Source organism: Amblyomma mixtum, chromosome 5 (assembly GCF_055824585.1).
Source record: "Amblyomma mixtum isolate Tamu chromosome 5, ASM5582458v1, whole genome shotgun sequence".
In the NCBI taxonomy this organism is placed as follows: domain Eukaryota; kingdom Metazoa; phylum Arthropoda; class Arachnida; order Ixodida; family Ixodidae; genus Amblyomma; species Amblyomma mixtum.
This window is the reverse complement of record NC_143016.1, coordinates 7,249,261-7,268,311: the sequence shown is the minus strand read 5'-3', so window position 1 is coordinate 7,268,311 and position 19,051 is coordinate 7,249,261. Positions and strand designations below refer to the sequence as shown.

The 19,051-nt window shown below is 48.7% G+C and overlaps 1 protein-coding gene across 2 annotated transcripts in view; it reads right to left on the bottom strand.

The window, feature by feature from the left end:
• Positions 1-1,533: 1,533 nt before the first annotated feature.
• LOC149341232 (high affinity cAMP-specific and IBMX-insensitive 3',5'-cyclic phosphodiesterase 8B-like) overlaps positions 1,534-19,051 on the bottom strand; it is a 253,184-nt gene continuing 235,666 nt past the window's right edge. The window contains exons 7-19 of one of the 2 annotated variants that reach the window (XM_089543181.1): positions 18,797-19,026; positions 18,624-18,694; positions 16,366-16,446; positions 14,311-14,378; positions 12,983-13,156; positions 11,722-11,779; positions 11,520-11,658; positions 9,716-9,911; positions 8,446-8,576; positions 7,217-7,442; positions 5,955-6,116; positions 5,611-5,740; positions 1,534-4,570 (exon numbers count right to left, since the gene is read on the bottom strand). In XM_089543181.1, the coding sequence (XP_089399307.1) occupies positions 4,473-4,570; positions 5,611-5,740; positions 5,955-6,116; positions 7,217-7,442; positions 8,446-8,576; positions 9,716-9,911; positions 11,520-11,658; positions 11,722-11,779; positions 12,983-13,156; positions 14,311-14,378; positions 16,366-16,446; positions 18,624-18,694; positions 18,797-19,026 (1,764 nt within the window). In that variant the 3' untranslated portion in view covers positions 1,534-4,472. The remainder of the gene's footprint in view (positions 4,571-5,610; positions 5,741-5,954; positions 6,117-7,216; positions 7,443-8,445; positions 8,577-9,715; positions 9,912-11,519; positions 11,659-11,721; positions 11,780-12,982; positions 13,157-14,310; positions 14,379-16,365; positions 16,447-18,623; positions 18,695-18,796; positions 19,027-19,051) is intronic. The other variant, XM_089543182.1, reaches the window with a different exon arrangement.

Below are 19,051 nucleotides of genomic sequence, written 5' to 3'. Positions count from 1 at the left end.
CCAGAAAATGAAAAGTTAAAAAGGCACTGGGTCATTTGCGAAGAGTGCTAAGTGCGTTTTCCCAGAGCTGCGAATTAAGCTGCAGAAGGTGTGTAGGCTGCCTTAAAGTGAACTGGCAGCATCTGAAATTTCAGGGTTAGCCGATTCTGAACTCCCTCTGATAGGACCTGGTTATCTGAGAGGAAAGAGAGAAGACTACGGCTATTGCATCTTTCACATCTCCCTAAGTGATCAGTTTTGCCAAGGGTGAAAATTCTTTCATTGCGACCTTCGCCCGTCAGCTGTCGACAGCGCATAGAACGTCATTTCGGCGGCACTGCAGGGCCCCTTACAGCTCTCCGATTTTTTCATGTCATGGCAGCGTCGACCAAACGGTGGTTCTGCGTCTCATGCTGGACCGCCGTGGAGAAACAGATGAGAGTAAGCGCATGCGCAGACAGCGCTTGCCAGCTGCAGCGTCGTCTGCTTGGATGTTTTGCTGATGTGGCACAACCACCGCTGCTCGTCTGCTCGCGACGCAGACAGCAGCTCTAAAGAAAAAAAAAACAAAGAAGAAACAAGAGAGCTGTAAACGGCGCAGCCTTCACGACGCAACGGGTCACATGGATGGATGATAATGACTTTACCCTTTGTATCGGGGGGCAGCTTTCGCCTCCTAGCCTATACTTCCCCCTTTGTTAATTGATTTCCCTTTTCCCTTTCTTTCAATTTCGCTCTTACAATGTCTAGTTTGGCTATCCTTATCCCCTCCAAATTCACCCCTGCCTTGATTTCCGCCACCAATCTTCCAACCTCCCCTTCGTCAATGTCACGCCTTTCCCATCCACTCGCCCGTCCTCCCCAGCAAATCCCAGTGCTATCTCTATGTATGTTGCTGTACCCTCTGGGAGTGCTAGGCGGAGTTCTGCGCACCTCAGAACCAAGTGCTCTATGGTCTCCGTTTCCGTTTTACAAGCAGAGCACAAAATATCCACTTCTTCAAATTTGGACCTGTACGTTTTTGTTCTCAGAGTCCCTGTCCTAGCCTCAAAAAGCAGTGAACTGCCCCGCGAATTATCGAATAACCGCTCTTTTTTGAAGTCCTGCTTTCGTGTCCTATATATACCTAGCGGCGATTTTTCCTGCATTCTTTCTTTCCACATCTTTCTTTCTGTCTCCTTTACCTCTGCTTTCATGTTAGTATTTCGTTGCGTCCCATCCCTCACCCGTAAATACTTCGTTCGTAGCTTCCAGGTTTTATTTGTCCATTTTGTGTTAATACTTTTCATGGAGAGATACTTGTACACCTTTTTTGCCCACCTTGTTTCCTCCATTTTTTCGTCACAACGAGAACTGCCCACAAGGTTGCCGACAGAAACGCCATCCTCCGTCATCCTATACCCGCATGAGAGCGATAGTGGGCACAATTCCTCCATACCTCAGTGCAGGCGTCTCGCGAAATCCCGCGAAATCGTCACGACAGCGCGCTCCGCGACGTCGTGCACGAGGTCAGTGTGCAGACTCGCAGGCTGCAGTGGTATTCAGGGACACACATCAACTGGGCAGGGACATCTTTATGTTGAGCAAGGAACTCCGGCGAAGCAATGAATTTTCGACCGAGTCGTGTTCACTACGGACTACACAGTGGCGCGCACAGTTCTTTGGCACGAACAGGGAAGAGTGGTCAGGACGACTAGTATTTAGAACATATTTTCTTTCCTTTTTTTTTTTTTCTGCCGCTTGTGGTTTTGATATGTGCTCTGAAAATAACCATTTCCACGACGCTCCACCTTCGATAACAGCACTTGTGACTCTCACAGCGACGCGCTTGGCGGCGACTTCGAAGCACAGGGGGAGTCCTGTGCGATCCATGTGCCTTCACTGATATAATCACGGATAAATGGATAAATTTGTGCCCGCCGATGCCAGATTTCAACTGACGGGCACCCTCATTTATTCATAGACTCTCTATAAGAAACCCTCTGCCCTCTTTACGTGAAAGCTTCGTTCATTAATTTATGTTGATTTGCTCTGGCCTTTCACAATCGCCAAACATCGCCAATATGCGTGAGGACTCTCACCTTCTTTTTACAGCTTGGGTAGAAAATTTTTGCCGCTACACTAGATTGTACCTCTAGGCTGCGTACTGTCAACGTATGTCCGAATTACCCTGAAGAATTCTGCACCACAGGAGAGGGAGACAGGCTACTTGCTCGAGCTAGACCCTGTGCAATGGTGCTGGGCTTCTAAACATGGTTACATATGGACAGAAGTGAAATATGAAAACACCTAATTAGCACTATCCCAGTGTGAAGAACAGTCCACGCATTGTAATGCATTTCGGAAAATATATTCAATAGCTCAAGAAATGTGAAGGTTTTTCATTTGAAAGGTGTGCTCACGTTCCGCCTTGGCTTAGCGCTCTTTATTATGGTCTGCATCCTATGGTACCATTCCCGGAATTCTTGGGAATTCTCATCTAGGGCGGCCAGTCAGTGAAATTGCAGCTGACAACGTGCTAAAAGGCTTCAGTCGAAGCGTGATCGAAACCAATGCGGAGCCCCCCGCTCCAGTGCTTTGCTTAGTTAACGCAACGTTAACGTCAGGGAAAGTGCAGTGGAAACTAATTTCGATCTATCACTGATTGCTACAGGCACATTCATTCATCCTGTTGTCGAACAGTTTTCTCCTACCTTCGACAGCTGCAAATTGTTAGTCGTGAGGAGGTCGTGAAGGAGTGTACGCCTTATCTCCGCGGACATCGCTTTGAATTTGTCGAAGCAGTCAGCTGCAAGATAAGGGCCTGTTGTCGCGCTCTGGCCATTAGCCGCATCCGCTGTAACAATCCTGCGCTACAGCTACAACGGCCGCACCAGAGAGCCTCCCTGCAACTTCGGTGTCGCCGCCAACGGCAGAAAATGTGCGCAGCAAAAATGAGGAAAAGAAAACGACAGACTTGCGCTCAACGCCTCCGACAGGTAGCTCGCCCTAGCTGCCCTCGAATACACAGAATCAGCGCAGTTGACCTGCAGTGCTGAGACACCCTGGATCCACACAGACAGGTGCATAAATGGCGCTTGGCGAAGTAGGACTTCGACATTTTTTTCGGGCTGTGTGTAAACAACTCCCGCCCACACTAAATAAGAACCGCTTAAAGCAATTCTTTTGATGAGCTCTAGTACTCCCGGTCTATTTTGTGTTTTGGATATGTCGAGAGGGCTGCTCCCATTTTAATTTCAGCTGATTAGGAAGTCGATAAAAGCAGCTTGGGCGAGCTATATAGGGAAGGTCAGACGCTTTCCGCAAAGCCCCCTTCCGGGTTCAGGTCTACACAGACAAGCCCACTGGTGCGCGTAAGGCATCCTCGGCGCAGTGGAGCCACCTCACAGCACTAGTGGCAGAAACCTCGGCAGCGTTGGTCGCTAAGAAACGAGCGCGAAAAATGCGCAATTTGTACACGTTATCACCAGTTATGTATGTAATACTGAGCGGCATATCGCTACACTGCTTCAAGGGCCAGACGATATGGTGTTGTTTTTGAAATTGAGAGCAGTAAAACAGCCGATTGATGCCTGTACCTTAGGATATAAACCACTTCTTCCACAGGAGCCAAATTTTCGGTTAAAACGCGCCTCTTCAGTTTCGATGTGGCCAAGGTGCTGAGGTTTCGCCGCTTTCGGACGTCACTCCCAGCAGAAAGGGCTGCGCTAAAAACACCAACAGAACAAAAAAAAAAGTGCAAGCGAGACACTTTGCAGACTAGCTGCTTTGTTGACTGTGAGAAACATCTATTACGAGTGGTGTGAGGATGTTGAGGCGAACGTACTATTTTCCTTTTTTTTTTTACTTCCCCGCCTCCTCTGCGAGACATCCCTTAATGTCTAACCCCCCCCCCCCCCCCCTTCCCCTTTGCCTAAGTGCGGGCAGCAACAGCGACAAACAGTTCATGGAAGAACGCAAACAAACAAAAAAAAGAAATAAGATGAGAGGGTCCCGCCGGGAAGGCCACGCAATCGAAAACGAGACGGCAGTCTCCCGAATGTCTCGTCGTGTCCGGCCGGAGTCCCAAGCTGCCGTCGTAGGCTCTGCGTGCGAAGCTGCTCTTTCGTCCGGCGATTCACACACACGTGCTGCTCACCACTCGTGCACAGCGTCACACTGCGGCACTCGGACGAGGCTGCACCGTCCGCCGTCCCACTACCACGCGTGCGCCGACTGAAAGGTTGCGGCTCTGGCCAGGCCAGTCCAAGAAGAAGCCGAACGCGTGTGGTGGCTACGTTCCAGCGTCAGTTGCACTTTTGCAGGCCTCTTCCCGCATCGCCGCACAATCTCTCCTGTTTCTCCGGGCCCTTGTAGGTAGGAGAACACCGGCGCAACGGTTTAACCCCGCCGCCGCTCTTGCCGTCACGCGCGACTGTGTACGCCTCTCCCCGTCTCCCCGTGAGGATGAATGGAGCGTCCTCCGTGCCCGGCGGTGAACCGGCCACGAGCCGCTAGCGATTTCCCTGTTGGCCCGGCGACGGCTCTTTGTCCTTCCAATAAATATAGTTCTTCTCGATGTACTCCATGAGCTCGGGGAACTCGCCAAAGTCTGCGTGTGTGGAGTGGAAGGGAAACGGTTAGGAGACAGCCATTGGCTCCGTTGAAGTCGAAAGCGTTGCATTTGAGAACTGAGACTTCGAAATGATTCGGACAATAAACTAGCTTGTTTTTCCTTTTTGAGACGCATGCAATTTTATAATAGTGAAGTCAATCAGTGCTCGAAAGAGATCGATAAAAATTCACATACTCAAACGTTTTATACCGTCACGTTCTCGCTGGAGTAGACTATTTCGAAAAGAAAAACAAGAACTTTTTTTCAAAAACTTTATTATTAAACTGGCGAAGGGCCAAACTTCTGATAATATTTAGCTAGCTGCTCTTCGTAAAGTTTCATGTGCTCCCAGATGAAGTGAGCTATTGATTCGTCTCTTGACTGGCATAAAGTGGTGGGTTGACTGGTTGTGTGAAAAAAATAAATAAAAAGGAACTGCTTATATTTCTTCGGTGTCTAAATACAGCGTCGGACCATCAGCCACTTAGTATTCCAATATTTCAAGGCAATGGTCACGCAGGGAGCTAAACACCGTATAGTGACGGTGAATTTACCTAACAAATCGAAAATATGCAAGCACCAGAATCTTACGCACGCGTACAAATACTGGCGCATAGACCTCGCAGGTAAATGTGCACAAATAATTATATGAAAGGAAAACACAGCGTCCTGACTATTACAAACGTTACGACGGTAAATTTTTACGATGAATGAGAGACTAAGCTTGAGTTTAGACATAAAACAAGGATATCTTGGAATGGCCAAGTTTCTCGGAAACTCTATATTCTTCGCAGCTTCCATGCGGGTAACATGCACACACTTTTTCAAACATTTTGTTCCTCGTGCTATAAAACCTTCAGGTCTGGGTGACAACGCCAGACACATTTTAGCCATGTTTGGCGTCTTCCCCCAAAAAACGTCGCAGCTCCGTTTTTATATCTCATGTGTAGCATAAAGCCGCTCGAAGCGCTTCTTGCCTGTTGAGGCAGAGAGGCTGAAAGACCGCACAAATCTGGTCATAATTAAGTGCAGCTTACCCGACCAGGCCCTGAACATGTCGCGCACGAAGTAGTTGATGAAGCCGGTCTGCGAGTTTGGGATGCTGCAGGTGGCACGGTCGAAGGCGGGCATCACCACGGTCAGACCGCGCCGCTTCTCTTCGTCGGTCTGCGCGCATGCAGAAAGGCCAGGTCAGATCGAAACTTGTTAATGGGTTCCTCGTTATGCTAGCCTTAAAATTTTCTAGTGCGGGCAACCATGCGTCTGACTGCTGCCAAGTCAGTGCTGCGAACTTGAGTGTTAGTTTACGTGATCCCGTTGAAACAGAAAACATAGGACAGACCGCTTGGCGTCTTTGACGAAGCGTGCTGCGACCACGTACCTGGGCGCAGTACTCTTCGGCGATTCGGTGCGCCCACTGGATGCAGAGCTGGATCGGCCTGGCCGGATTCGACACGTCGGAGCACTTGATGAGCATGCGCTTGATGAGGATGATGTTTTCGGCGGAGCGCAGCGAGCCAGATTCTCCGTGTTCCTGCAAGGGCTGCACGCGCGCAGTGGCAGCAGCGTGCGCAGAGACGGAACGTTTAAGTTTTCAAGCAAGCAGGACCAGACGTGAGGGGGAATGGATTATCGGACAAAGATCACGGGTAGAGGTCCACTTTCAAAAAGCTGCCTCATCCGCTACTGTCATCATCATCATCACCAGCCTGACTACGCCCACTGCGGGGAAAATGCCTCTCCCATGTCTCTCCAATTAACCCTGGAGACACACGCGGCGGCCTCGAAAACCAGCGGCGCTCCGCTTGAGCCTTCCTACCTGTCCGACGCTACACAAATCAACGGCGCAGGTCAGCAATCACGGAAGAGTTGCCGAGGCTGCAACTAGTACGTATTAAAAATCTTCAGGTTTCTAGATGGTAGGGTCAAGATTTCTTTTCACCAGGGCAACGTGTTAGTTCAAATGATCATAAACTAACGTCCCAACCTGGCCGCCTTTCAAGAGATTCTTAAAAGGCCTTGAGGGTTCATGTAGACGTATGTGCCTACATCCTGTCCAGCATGCAGCTCACTACTGCCTCGATTAGTCGGACTATCGTCGAACAAGGTTATTTATGGTGCGTCGAAGCATGTTCCAGATACTTGAACAAGCAGCGTGGAGGAGAAGGCGCACACGTTTCTCCGCATCTTTTCGGAAGCACCTAAGCTTCAGACACAGCAATCCTGATTGACATCTCAATCGCGGAGTCTACCCTGCCGAGCTCGCTCGCAGAGCATAACAGTCGTACAGCACAGCGGCAGCAGAAGTGCTCCTAATACGCACTTTCCTTCCCACGGCGCATCGAATACAGTATGCGACTACGCACCACCTATAGGAGAGCAAATGACCCTCGCATAGCGCTTTGGAACGTTGGCCACTGTTGTTTTCAAGCTGCATCGTAGTTTGGGCGAACAGGCCAGCAGAGATGATATGACGGAGGTGCTTTGAAAAACTCGCTCGAATTGTTTAAGCTCTAGAAATTAAACAAACTGAGCAAATAATTAACTGAAGGCTACCAAACGAGAACCGGAACAGGTTAAGAGCATTGTGAGTTCCAATGTCTAAATCACTTTAAATGGCAAGAATACATGCGCATGCGATACCTCTGACTCGAAGCCTTCCTCCTCTTGCATGGGCTTCTGGAAGGCGTTGAGGAACTTGGAGAGGTGCTCGAAGTGCTTGGTCATCTCGGTGGCCAGCACCATGTCGATGATGGACAGCCGCACCGAGCGGTACACGTCCCGCTCCAGCTTCTGGAAGATGTTCACCTTCTCGTCCGACAGCGTCAGCTTGAAAGCGAACGCCGCATGGTGGCTCTCCAACACGGAGCTGCGAAGAGACGTTCCGCTTTGCTGCCTTTATTGCGCCCCAAAGCGAGAGCACGGGCGTCTAGGTGAGTCAGTGCGGAGGAGGAAGGCTAACTTAGGTCAGTTCACATAGTGGCTATGGCTCCCCAGGCATACGGATACGCCAGTGTCTTTCTGCTCCATGCATTTGCTGACATTTCGCCGTCTCGGCCCACTGCAGAACCCACAAACCGTGGGGGAGCGCACTCGTCTACTGCCATTGCCTCATAGCAAAGCATGCGTGTGTACCGTAATGACAAAAAGTGCTGGTGTGCTGGTGTGCAAATTCACATGTAACATTTCATAGAACCAGTTCAAACAAACAAACAAACAAACAAACAAACAAACAAACAAACAAACAAACAAACAAACAAACAAACAAACAAAGAGAACATAGTCATCATTCACCACCATTAATGCTCCCGGTGTTACAACAGAGTGCATAGCTGCACTGTAAGAATGATTCCGCTATTAACGCCATACAAGTGCACTGAGTGGGGCTTCTTAAATATAATACATTTTTCTGAATGAAGGCTTGGGTTGATTATCACTGTGACATCTTACTGTTCGCAGCCAAAAGTAGATAGTACGATTCACCATTCCTGAGACAACGGCAAGGACTCTTCGCCGCACGTTCAGAGTCGAAAAGCAGAGCCTGCTTTACAGGAGCAAGCGTCTCGTTGTTTCCCAAGGCGAGGGTCTCCTAACGAATACAAGCCGCGACACGAACGTAACCAAGCGTAAAAAAAGAAAAAATCGTATTTATTGTGCATGTGTACAGAAAGAAACTACAGCATGCGCACAATGATGAATCACGTGCAAAATATTAACATCTGCCTTAGTACAAGAAGGACCCATTTTTGACTACGATCGACTGGTTTAATAAAACTAATGATCTTAAACAAGATAACGCTAATAGAAACCGTAAAAAGTGCATAAAAGAGCTGATTAAGAACAGGAAAAGATGGTGTAATCTTCGCACGCACCGATCGTTGTACAGGATCGCCAGCTCGTGGTCCGAGTTGCAGAGGAAGGGGCTCGACTTTCCGGGGTGGTCGATGTCGTGCACCACGGCCGATATGAGACAGATGGCTTCGTCCAGCGGGTCGAAGATGTCCTGCGGACGTCTGCTGTGTTACTAACGGGCACGGAGTAAAGGGCTGTGCGTCTAAGTCAGAGATGCTGCCTACAGACGTGTCATAGTTTTCGCCCCCGAATGCCTTGTTTATTAAGATCACAAAATGAACAAGGGAGGGAAAAACCTCAGGTTGCTAGAGCCAACGTTTCGACAAGGGGACTTGTCTTCGTCTGGGCCCAGACGAAGACAAGTCCCCTTGTCGAAACGTTGGCTCTAGCAACCTGAGGTTTTCCCCTCCCTTGTTCATTTTTTGATCGCCAAGGACCATCTACCGCACCCTCTCTCTACCATTGTTTATTAAGAGACAGCTACGGCTTTCCAAAAAAAGAAAAAAAAGTCAGCTAGCGGTCGACTGCTAATTAGGCGCTTCGGCTCTAGTAGAAGCATAACCTCACATTTCTGTGTCAATAAACCCGAAAAGCTCCTCTTAGTGGCATTACATGGTGCAAATAAGTCAGGAGGTGTGCCTATGTCGAATTGCTCTTTCATTGCAAGAAACAAATTTACGCCTTTAGCTCGGTGATTAAAAGATTTTTTGACTAATTAGTGACACTGCATTATGCGAGTACACTTCCTACCTTAGGTTCTTTGATAGTCAAAGCGAGCGAATATGTGCGAGCTATGCTTGCACTATATGACCAAATGCGGACATACAAGCAAGGTATGTCCACTGCCACGCACTACTGCAGCTATGTCGACTCACGCTGTGCTGAAGTAGTTCGGCTCTAACGCATATCTGCTCTTCGCCTTGCGCGAAAGCTGCTTCGTAGTGACGTCAAGCACATGGCCACTTTCTCTCTTCTTGCTTTTCTTTTCTAAGGAAAGTGGCAAGGATGACACCAGTGTGGTGAACCGAGCGTGCAGAGCACCTGATTACATTGGCAACTGTGCGCTCGCCATATCGTTTTCTGCTCACACGCTGCACATGTTGAAAGCGCAGTTCTGCAGTGAGAGAATGTAAAAAAAAAAAAAAAACTCTTTGGTTACGCTTCGCAAATAGGTTACGTGCTCCATTCTTTCTCAGAAAGACGTTTTGTAGGAAAAGATATATATGCGGCAATGCGCGGCAAGCCTTAGCCGTTGTCGGCAGTGTTCGAGTGCACGTGTCCGTCGGGTACCTTTTTGCGCAGCTTGAGCAGGAAGTACGCCGTAGCCTGCATGACGTCGCCGGCGTGCGTCGAGTTGTGGTACGGGTTGTCCAGGTAGTGCGACTCGACCAGCTGCAGCCAGTTGCGGATGGTGGCGTCGTCGCACTCCAGGCTGGTGTGCACGTTCAGCTTCGAGAAAAGTGACAGGCCTAGCCAGATGAGCGGCCTGGAAGAGGAGATGTCAGCGCTAAAGACAAGGACATGAAGCAGACGCGACAAGCGCTGTTTACTCGCAGCTGAAGTTAATTGAAGCGAACAGTGATTATACAGGGTGTTTTTACCTATAAGGTTTTGCACAATGTTTTGAAAATAGGCTTTTTGAGTTAGAAGATCTCTTTTGTCGGCATAGCATTGTCAGCGGTTTATTACGTCAGTATTCAGCGTGTGTCGGTTAACTAATATTGAACTTTTGGACTATTACTGTTAGGCTTCTTAATTATTGACAGGCGTGTAGCTCACCGTAAGTATTATTCATATCAGTTTTTAGAATTTCGAAAAACGTGGTTCCCCCGCGGCGATGTGGAATTTTGGCTATTTCGACGAGTTACGTGCACTGGAGAGGTTGCTTTGCTTGCAAGCTTCTCGAAAGCGCATGTATTTTGGGGCGACGTAGGCAGAATTTGTTGGGCCACAGCGCCCAGCGCAACCGCGTTTTAGAAATTCTAGAAACTGATATGGATATTACTTACCGCGGACTACACGCCTCTTAAAGATTAAGAAGCCTAACAGCAATAGTTAAAAAGTCAGCTGTTCAATATTAGTTAGCCAGCCTGCTATTTAGCACGTCTTAGCTGTATTCATATGTACTAAACCGCTTACAATGGTGTGCGGGAAAAATGCTTGCAGTTCTTGTAACTCGAAAAGCTTATTTTTAAAAACTTTGTAAAGTCTTAGGTGAAACACCTTGTATATATAGACATGCCAAGCGACCGAAAAGCATACAGAAAATGCCCCGAAAATCGCTCTCGTCATGTGTACTTCATGTCCTTGTCTTTCATGGTGGTAAATTTAAAATGAGACCGTACCAACTTGCTCAGATGCTTATTCACAAGTGCGAATCTCAACCTAGTACGACTTCGCGGCTACTCGCTCAAGTGGCTCTTCATGCGCACCTGCGGCAGCGCGTTATGATTTACGTTGTGTTACTTGCGCTTGTAGGCAGGTGTGGTTAGAAAGACAGCTTAAAGGAAAACTGCAGACGTTTTAGAAATCAATTAGCTTAAGGGGGTCCAATCTGTGAAACTTGCAGGTAAAGAAAGCATGCTAAGTCTTTTTGGGCTAGCATTTGAAACAGTGACGTGATCGCCGATTAAATTCGCGACACCCTTCAAGCTTTTTCGCAGCGCACAACGCCAAGTGGGGTGCGCATGATAAGTCATCTAAGGTACATTTACAACGCACAGACGTCTGCTTCGAAGGAAAAAAAGAACACAAACGCCACCGAAGGCAAATCCCGCCGAGAGTTGTTTGGCAGCGTCCAACTAGGCACGGAAGGGTGCAACTGACGACAGCGGTAATTTGAAATCATACCTTCCAAGACGTCACACTAAACTTTCCCGCACTTCTTTGGTGCATTGAGAAGAAGCGCTAAGTTCAATCGTCGATTTCATCACTGTTTTAAATGCTAGTGCAAAAACACTTGGCAAGCTTTACCTACAGTCTATATAGATTTGAATCCTTGAATATCGCGAAATTTTCGACAAGTGGTGCAGCTGCCCTTCAATTGATGCAGCCATTAAATCTCGGCGAGGGGGTCGAAAGGAACTGTACGCACCGCCGTCCCGTGAGCGTCTCCAGCTCGATGATGTCGAACTCCCACTTGACATCGTTCTCCAGCAGCTCCTTGATCTTGGGCGGCGCCGTATTTAGGCTGGGCAGCACACCGCTGGGCGCCGTCGCGTTCACCACGTTCACTGCGGACGGCGAGGCAAGCGAGTGAGGGGAAGCGCCCTTGGGCATAAGCCGAGCCACGGTACCTTTCATGAGCGAGGTCTCGTGGGACAGCCGTCGGACGCCCGTCGGCTTCTGGCCCGTCTGCGAGCGAGGAGAAGAACCGTTACGGGCGCCAAAAGCGGACAGCTCCGAGGTCTTTCAGTCTGAACCCACTGTCTCAACTAAAATTTGAGCTTGGGCTAGTTGGTTCATTCTTGAAACATTAGAGGGCAGAGCGAAAAGACGGCACAGAGCACAACAGAAACACAGCGCCCGTCCTGTGTTCATGTGTTCCTGCCGTGCTCTGTGCCGTCTTTTTGCGCTGCCGTCTGTTTCACTGTCTCTCAATCTGAACTCTAGATCGACAGAGGAGGCATCCGCTACTAACGAGTGCTGAGAATTAAATCGTGATTTCTTTCTCGTGGTCTTCGGTTAAGCATCGGCGTTTTTTTATCGTACCGCTTCCGTAACTCCATACCAAAATGCGGAAGTGTTATTCAACGAGCGGATGGGTATACGTTAGCTAACAATTACTCGAAGTGTGCCTCACCAGCAGAGTTTTTTGACCGTACCACCTGCGAAACTTCCCGTGAGGCCTATGTTGCAAACTCCGGTACTCTGAATGGCTCTAAGGTCGGAGCTTTGTCGATGGTCACGCCGACTGAGGCATCCAGAAGAACTTCTAAGTAGCAGTCAAAACACACACGAAGAAAACTTGGAATGCCTCCGTATAGATGACAGCGCAGTTCATAGGGGGCGCTACCGTTTTGTGCTTACAATCTCCAGAAACTAGCTGCAGGACATGCCCGTATTTCGGTCCATTTTTTAAATTGGATTGGTCGAATGACTGTTCTTACAGACACGGCGTCACGCGACAGGGTTCCGAATTTCGGGTAGTTGCGCCACACTTTAAAACATGGTATCCGGATTGTTTTGGAACCAGTGCGATAAAGGACTTCTTGTTGGACATGATCAGTGACACTTGCACGAAAATTGATAAAGGGAACTATATAGCCTGTGATACCCCTTGAAAGTGACTTTCGGCGCTCTCCCATTGTTTCGCTCCCTGGAACTCAGGCTACTGTGGCGCTATTTTGAGCATCGCATTGTTATAGTTTGTGCCACCGTAGCTTACGCCTACAAACGGAAAATCCACACTGTGCTTCCTTTTATGCGCGTTATTTAAATATCGTGTAAGGTACGGGCTGAGTAAAGTAACTAATAACAAAGCATAACATTACAGAGAAAGTTTTGCCACAGTTTCAAGCAAGCTGCATTTTAGGAAAATTTTATGGGGATACTCACGTTGATGAGTCCAGTGACCAGGTCAGATGTCATCTGGTCCTCGGACTTGCCCTGGCCGACACCGAGCTGTGGGTTGTAAAGCTCGGTCGAGCGAAGGATGTCGATGACGCGGTCCAACGCCTGAGCCACCATGGCCGAACTGTTTTCTTGCGTCGACACCAGCATGTTGATGACCTGCGCACCGCACGGAGGGTTGCACAACACAACTTGGAGAAGCACTAATTCGCCTAGGCGCTCCTTGACAGCCTGAGAGTTCATCGCATAATGAAGCAATATCTTATCGCGTAACGTTCTTAGGTGAACACAGAACAGCGGCGCTGTCAGGAACACTTCCGTGGGCGTGCGAGCTTTAAAGGCGATATTGCCTACGGAAGCGAACTGCGTTCTTCGTGTGTTTTAGGGCACGTCATGAAGAGTACGTTTGCGCAGTTCGCTGAAACTTGCTTTCTGTGTCACGACACGCTGATTTTGTCCTTGTTGAGGAAAGCTTCAAACGTTTTATGGTTGTCAACGTCAAACTCAAGCAAATCTGAAAGCTTCCAGCTAACAGAAACCTAGGCTACACTTGCTAGCGGCTGCGAAATTATCATCCGCGGTACATCCGTACGTCATAGAAATAGGCCTTGTGATTACATATGTGCTCTAACTGATTGATCCGGCACTGTTGTCGACCGCAGTATAGGTTAGAGAGCTAGAAACCGAAGCCACGTCAAAGAAGGAAAAATGCGCTCTGAATGCTTCTTCAAGGCGGATTCTGCGCACTTATCTGCGCACTTTGTCACAATTAACGCTCCACGACAGGCTCCCTCGGCAAGCTTATGCAATTAGTGTAGCTGTTTCTGGCGAGTGCAACTCAGAATTAACGCAGTCGATTTTTAATGACAACCCCACAACTTAAAGTACTGCTGTACCCACTACCCATTCTCCAGCGATAGCAAGTACGCCAATGCTTCACTGCTCGCCATTTTTTCAAGTTGCTGAGACAGAAGTATCTCACAAGGAGCCTAGTTCTTTCAGGACTTTGACTGTACGCTGGGGAAAGGGTGTTGTTATAAGGCTGCTGCGACACGATGGAAGTGGATTTAAGATTAACTCATTGTATTAACCTGCCACACACTGAACGCCCTATATCTGCCATGATCACCAATGGTTCTGCTGCATAACACTGACTTAAAGGGCCCTTAGCCACCCGCTGGCCGTGACTGGTCAACACATTTGTTGGGCGGCAGTGCGGAGGTGCGGGGGCGCTGACGTCGTATGGGCAGCTGCTCTGTGACTTCATTAATCAGACGAAAAAGTTACGACGCAGACATTTATTACACACTCACCTTTGTTATGGGCGCCTCGAGCGTCATTGCGTGGAACTTGGCGAATGATTGTCGTCTGTTCATTCCAACTGTGGAGAGGGGAGGAGAAGCGCGTGTGAGCATCGCGATGGACACGGCATTTCAAGCGCCTTTCTAAGACTACGGAGCTCTACTGCTGCGGACGTGGTCCAAGATGCTGGCAGGAAGTCGTCTGCGCTGCGTCTGCTCTCTGACTCGGATCAGCGCCAACAGCAGAGCAAAGATGAGCAGAAAGCAACGCACAAGCTTCGCTGCCCTTGTTAGTACAAGGAAAGCCGGCATGCAAGTGCCATGCTGGTTAGTATTGCGGGTCGTCTTCCCGCGAAGCTGTCACGCTGCGACCTCGTTTTGGCTGGCGGCTGACAATTGGTCTGCAGTACGTTTTTTAAATCGTATAGGCCACCTCGATTAAATGCTATGAAAAGAGAACCAGTTCTTTCGCACATAGGCTGCATGCTGCATATTTAGATTACCCTAAGTTCAGCAAAGAAATTTAGCACTGCCAATACTTCGAACCGGTTAATTTGCATAATTCATGGTGCCTGGCATCTCGACGATAGACCAGTCAGTAATGCTCTGCACAAGAGCCGCTTATGACGCCGATGTAACGGGCTTACGGCTCACTGCCGAAAAGCAATCAGACACCAGCATTAGCAGCAAGCGGCAAACCTAGCACTTGCAGCGAACAAGAGCGTACAATGGCGGCAGTTTGCGGCGCAGGCGTTATGCGGATTGCTTTCGCTTTGTTCGTCGGTACGATGGGCACCAGACAGCGGCACCTCGTTTCGAATGCGAATCTCGGAGGCCATGCGATGGCACTTAGATTATTGTCAATGCCGTCTAGCGGCGCCAAGAACGCATTTTGACACCGCAGACGGCTGTTACGGCTGTCATCTTGAAAGCCTGTCGGGCTACAGTGTCGCCAATGTGATTGTCGTTAAATCTCCATAAACATCCTTGTTTATGGAGAGTCGGCGCAGACGTCCGGTAAGTCTGCAGTAACCGCGCGTAAGCGCACACTGTCTTTCTTCGTTACTGAGAGATACGTGCGGCGCCACTTTTTTCACCTCTAAACGTCCTGCTTCGAAAGACCAGTTATCTGATCAGCACATCAAAAACACTGTATAGCGTTCGGCCTCGTCAGCGAATACTGCTTCCCACGCAGTTAATAATGGGTGCTGTTGAATGGCCCTGTTGCCTCGTACCAAGTAGACTCAGAAAATTCAGAACTTTTGACAGCGAAGGTGATGGGTATGGAGTCATAAGCTGTCCCACTGATTTCGCTTTTCAGCTGAAATGTGCCTATAGCCTTGATACTCTTGGTTGTTTACGCTTTCCTCTTGGCGTTTACACAGAGATATCCTTAGTATAATGTTCCGTTATGAAATTTTTCTATTAAAAGTTTTTCTATTGCTCGTATCGAGCAGTTAAGACTGCCATAGAAAATCAATGGGGAACGTTTTTGACGATATCAAAAATGTTAATAGCAAAAAAATGCCAGCCTATCGATGGGAGATCTGCATGTATATTGACTGTTATAGCGAAATCTTAAAATGTGATGAAAAAACTGCGTTAATAAACTTTTTCCTGTTGAAAAATGCTTTTGTTCAGAACTGTTGGGTATGCTTTTTGACGCACAAATCTTAAAATGTGATGAAAAAACTGCGTTCATAAACTTTTTCCTGTTGAAAAATGCTTTTGTTCAGAACTGTTGGGTATGCTTTTTGACGCACAAATCTTAAAATGTGATGAAAAAACTACGTTCATAAACTTTTTCCTGTTGAAAAATGCTTTTGTTCAGAACTGTTGGGTATGCTTTTTGACGCACTGTCAAGCCCTAGCGACCAACTAGAGTGCACTATCTTTGCCTTATAAACTCCCTCAACAGACCGCACACAACGGCGATACCGCACTTTTCCCGAGAAAAGTTTCGACACCGCAGACTCCCAAAGCGAAAGCAAAGAAAAAGTAATCGCACTCGGTAAGAACAACAAGGTGCGCGAGGAAAGCGAGCACCAGAAAGCATCAGCGACTCACCCTCACTGCACAAGGAGCGAACATCACAAGATGCCTTTCTAGAGCTTTTCATGCTCGAGTTAAGAGTAAAAGACAGGAAATCTAGGGGTGGAAAAGAAAGTGACAAGTCGCTTTAGGACTCTGACTGCGGCAGCAGATCAAAAAGGCGAGCCCGCCTCTATCCTTTCGCGGGCTCGAACACAGCCTCTGACGCGGGCCGCCTTATAGCGCTGTGCGTGTTGCCTCGTACTGGCTGTCCGCACTGATGCGCGCTTCGTGCTGTTACCATGTTACGACACTGCACGGGATGGATGCTAGTACGGCAGTTCTGACGTACTTACCTTCCTGTCGCTTATACTTCAGAACAAAAAAAAAAAAAGCACGAGAAGCTGTGTGTCAAAGCTGCGATTGGAAAGATGAAGGATAGAACAGAAGGCGAAGGCTTAGACACTATTTTCAAGTAGCGTTTGAAATTTCGCTGGTGCTTTGAATTACTACGCAATGAGGCTCAGAAATACTGTTATCGTTTGTAGCGGGGACACCTACAGCAGAGACGGATCGCTGTATAAAGAGGAGGATTGCAAATCCACTTCGCACATGTGAAAGTTCATGACATAGAGCAGAGGTTTTGGGAGCAAAATGAAAGGGGTCGGCTCCTTGTACGGTGTCGTTGCTGTCTCCTACCAACACAGCCCCCAGTGCGGTTCCAAGGCTTAGTCGCAGCCCTGCCGCTATTAGTGACCGCCACAAAGCACCCCTGCTCGTATTTCTTCCGAAGCTGTCAAACGACTCCTGCTAGAGCAACGTCGCCATAGACGAGGAGCAAAAAACAAACAAAAATTCCTTCACGGCTTCATCGCCAGCCAGCGTTGTCCGGGCCCATAGCTGGAAGTGATAGATATTCGCAAGGTTTCGCAGCTGCAAGAACGTCCGCTCAGGCAGGCTTTCTTGCGGCCGCATGAAAATTCCGAAAAGCTGTGCCTTTCGTCAATTTTTCTCACAAGCCAGTATCAATGGCCACAAGCGATCAGCGCGACCAGCACAAGTATCATTTGCATAAGCTCCAATGGGAAGAAAGATTGTGCGGACGGAAGCCTTATGTCAAAGCGCCAAATGAGTATACGAACAGCTTAAAGCAATTACAAGAAGGCAGCCATCAGTCGCCCAAAAAGGCAAGCACACTCAAGGCACGCATCGCCATCTGCCATGATGACGAGTTTAGGCACTGCCTTGTAGACAAAAGGGGGTAGAGCTCCAGGCGGGGCACTCTGTGTACAGGCGTAAAGTTAAGCCGATGGCACAGCGCTGTGAGCCATGCGGAGTAAGGGAAGCTCGGTCGATGGTGAAGTACGCACCTGGACGTCCTAGAAATGAATATTAGACTTACTGAAAACACAATCAGGAGGATACTGTAAAACGTTTTAGCATTCCCTGGCGTCACGTATCACATCTGTCTCTGTTATGAAACACAAGGCGAAATACGATAAGCGCTAACGTGCTGCAGGCCTTACTGAGCGCTGTTGTATTGCCTTGGACAAGTAAAACGCGAACGGGACAATTCAAATGCACGTGGCAATTCTAATGAGCGGCGACCGTTCTTCCAAAAGTGGTAACGAACGGAATTTGTATTGTCTTGCCGTTCGGGTGTTTTTGTCTTGTCGTGTGCGTTTGAATTGATTTTTTCGCCTATTATTTGCTTCCGATAGTAGGTCTCCGGAGCAATAGGGGGCGCATGATTATCGGCGCTGTGGTATTTCCATGCAATGATGACGTCTTACTAGGCTAGTTCTGCTGAATAGAGAAAACGTATAGCATCGTTAAACTCTCTGTTGAGCGAAGATTAAGATATGAAGCTCGCTTCTACAGACAAAGGCATTGTGAAAAAAACGATGGAAAAAAAAAAAGCGGCCCTGTGCAAGTTCCATCCAACCTACATTTTCTTTTACTATCGTCGTTTTCATCCTCCTGCAATTCTGAAAATATCTATCAGATTCCAAATGAGTTGTGTATCGTAATGTCTTCCACATAAGCTAAGGCAGCTTTAGTTTCACAGTTTAATTAGGCTGCTAAAACAACAGCTATAGGCTGACCGCAGTAGCGCTACAAAAGCATCGGTTTTGAGCAGCACAAAGCAACACGAGGGTGAAGACGAGTACGACGCAAGAGCGCTCTGCCTCCCCCCACTTCACAACCCGTTCCATGACAAAACCGCGTTTGAGCTACACGTGGCTGCGGCGCACGTTCACCGGTCTCGAAGAGGTCTTCGCGGGAAAGCTCACCTGCATCGGGCGAGAAGGGTTTCTCCATGAAGAAAGGGCATTCCTTAATGTAGACCACGTGGTCCGATTTCCTGCGAGCAGACACACACCGCGCGCGGTCATAGCCAGCCGGTGGGCGAGGGGGAGAGAGAGAGGGCGACGCGTGCGTAATGCAATGCAATACAGTAGAGTACCCAGTGTGTATCTCTACGGGGGCGATCTTGCTCCACATGGGGATGCACTCTCCGGACTTCCGCTTGTGGAACAGCGTGCCCTCCCACTCCTTGCCCTTCTTGAGCTGCATGTTGATGTTGCTGGCGACGTCCGTCTTGAGCGAGTCCGTGCGGTGGAGCTCCTGGGCGTCCACGCCCAGCATCTCCTCCACGGAGTAGCCCACCAGCTTCTCGGCGGCGCGATTCATGAACTGCGCATGCGCGCCGACACACACA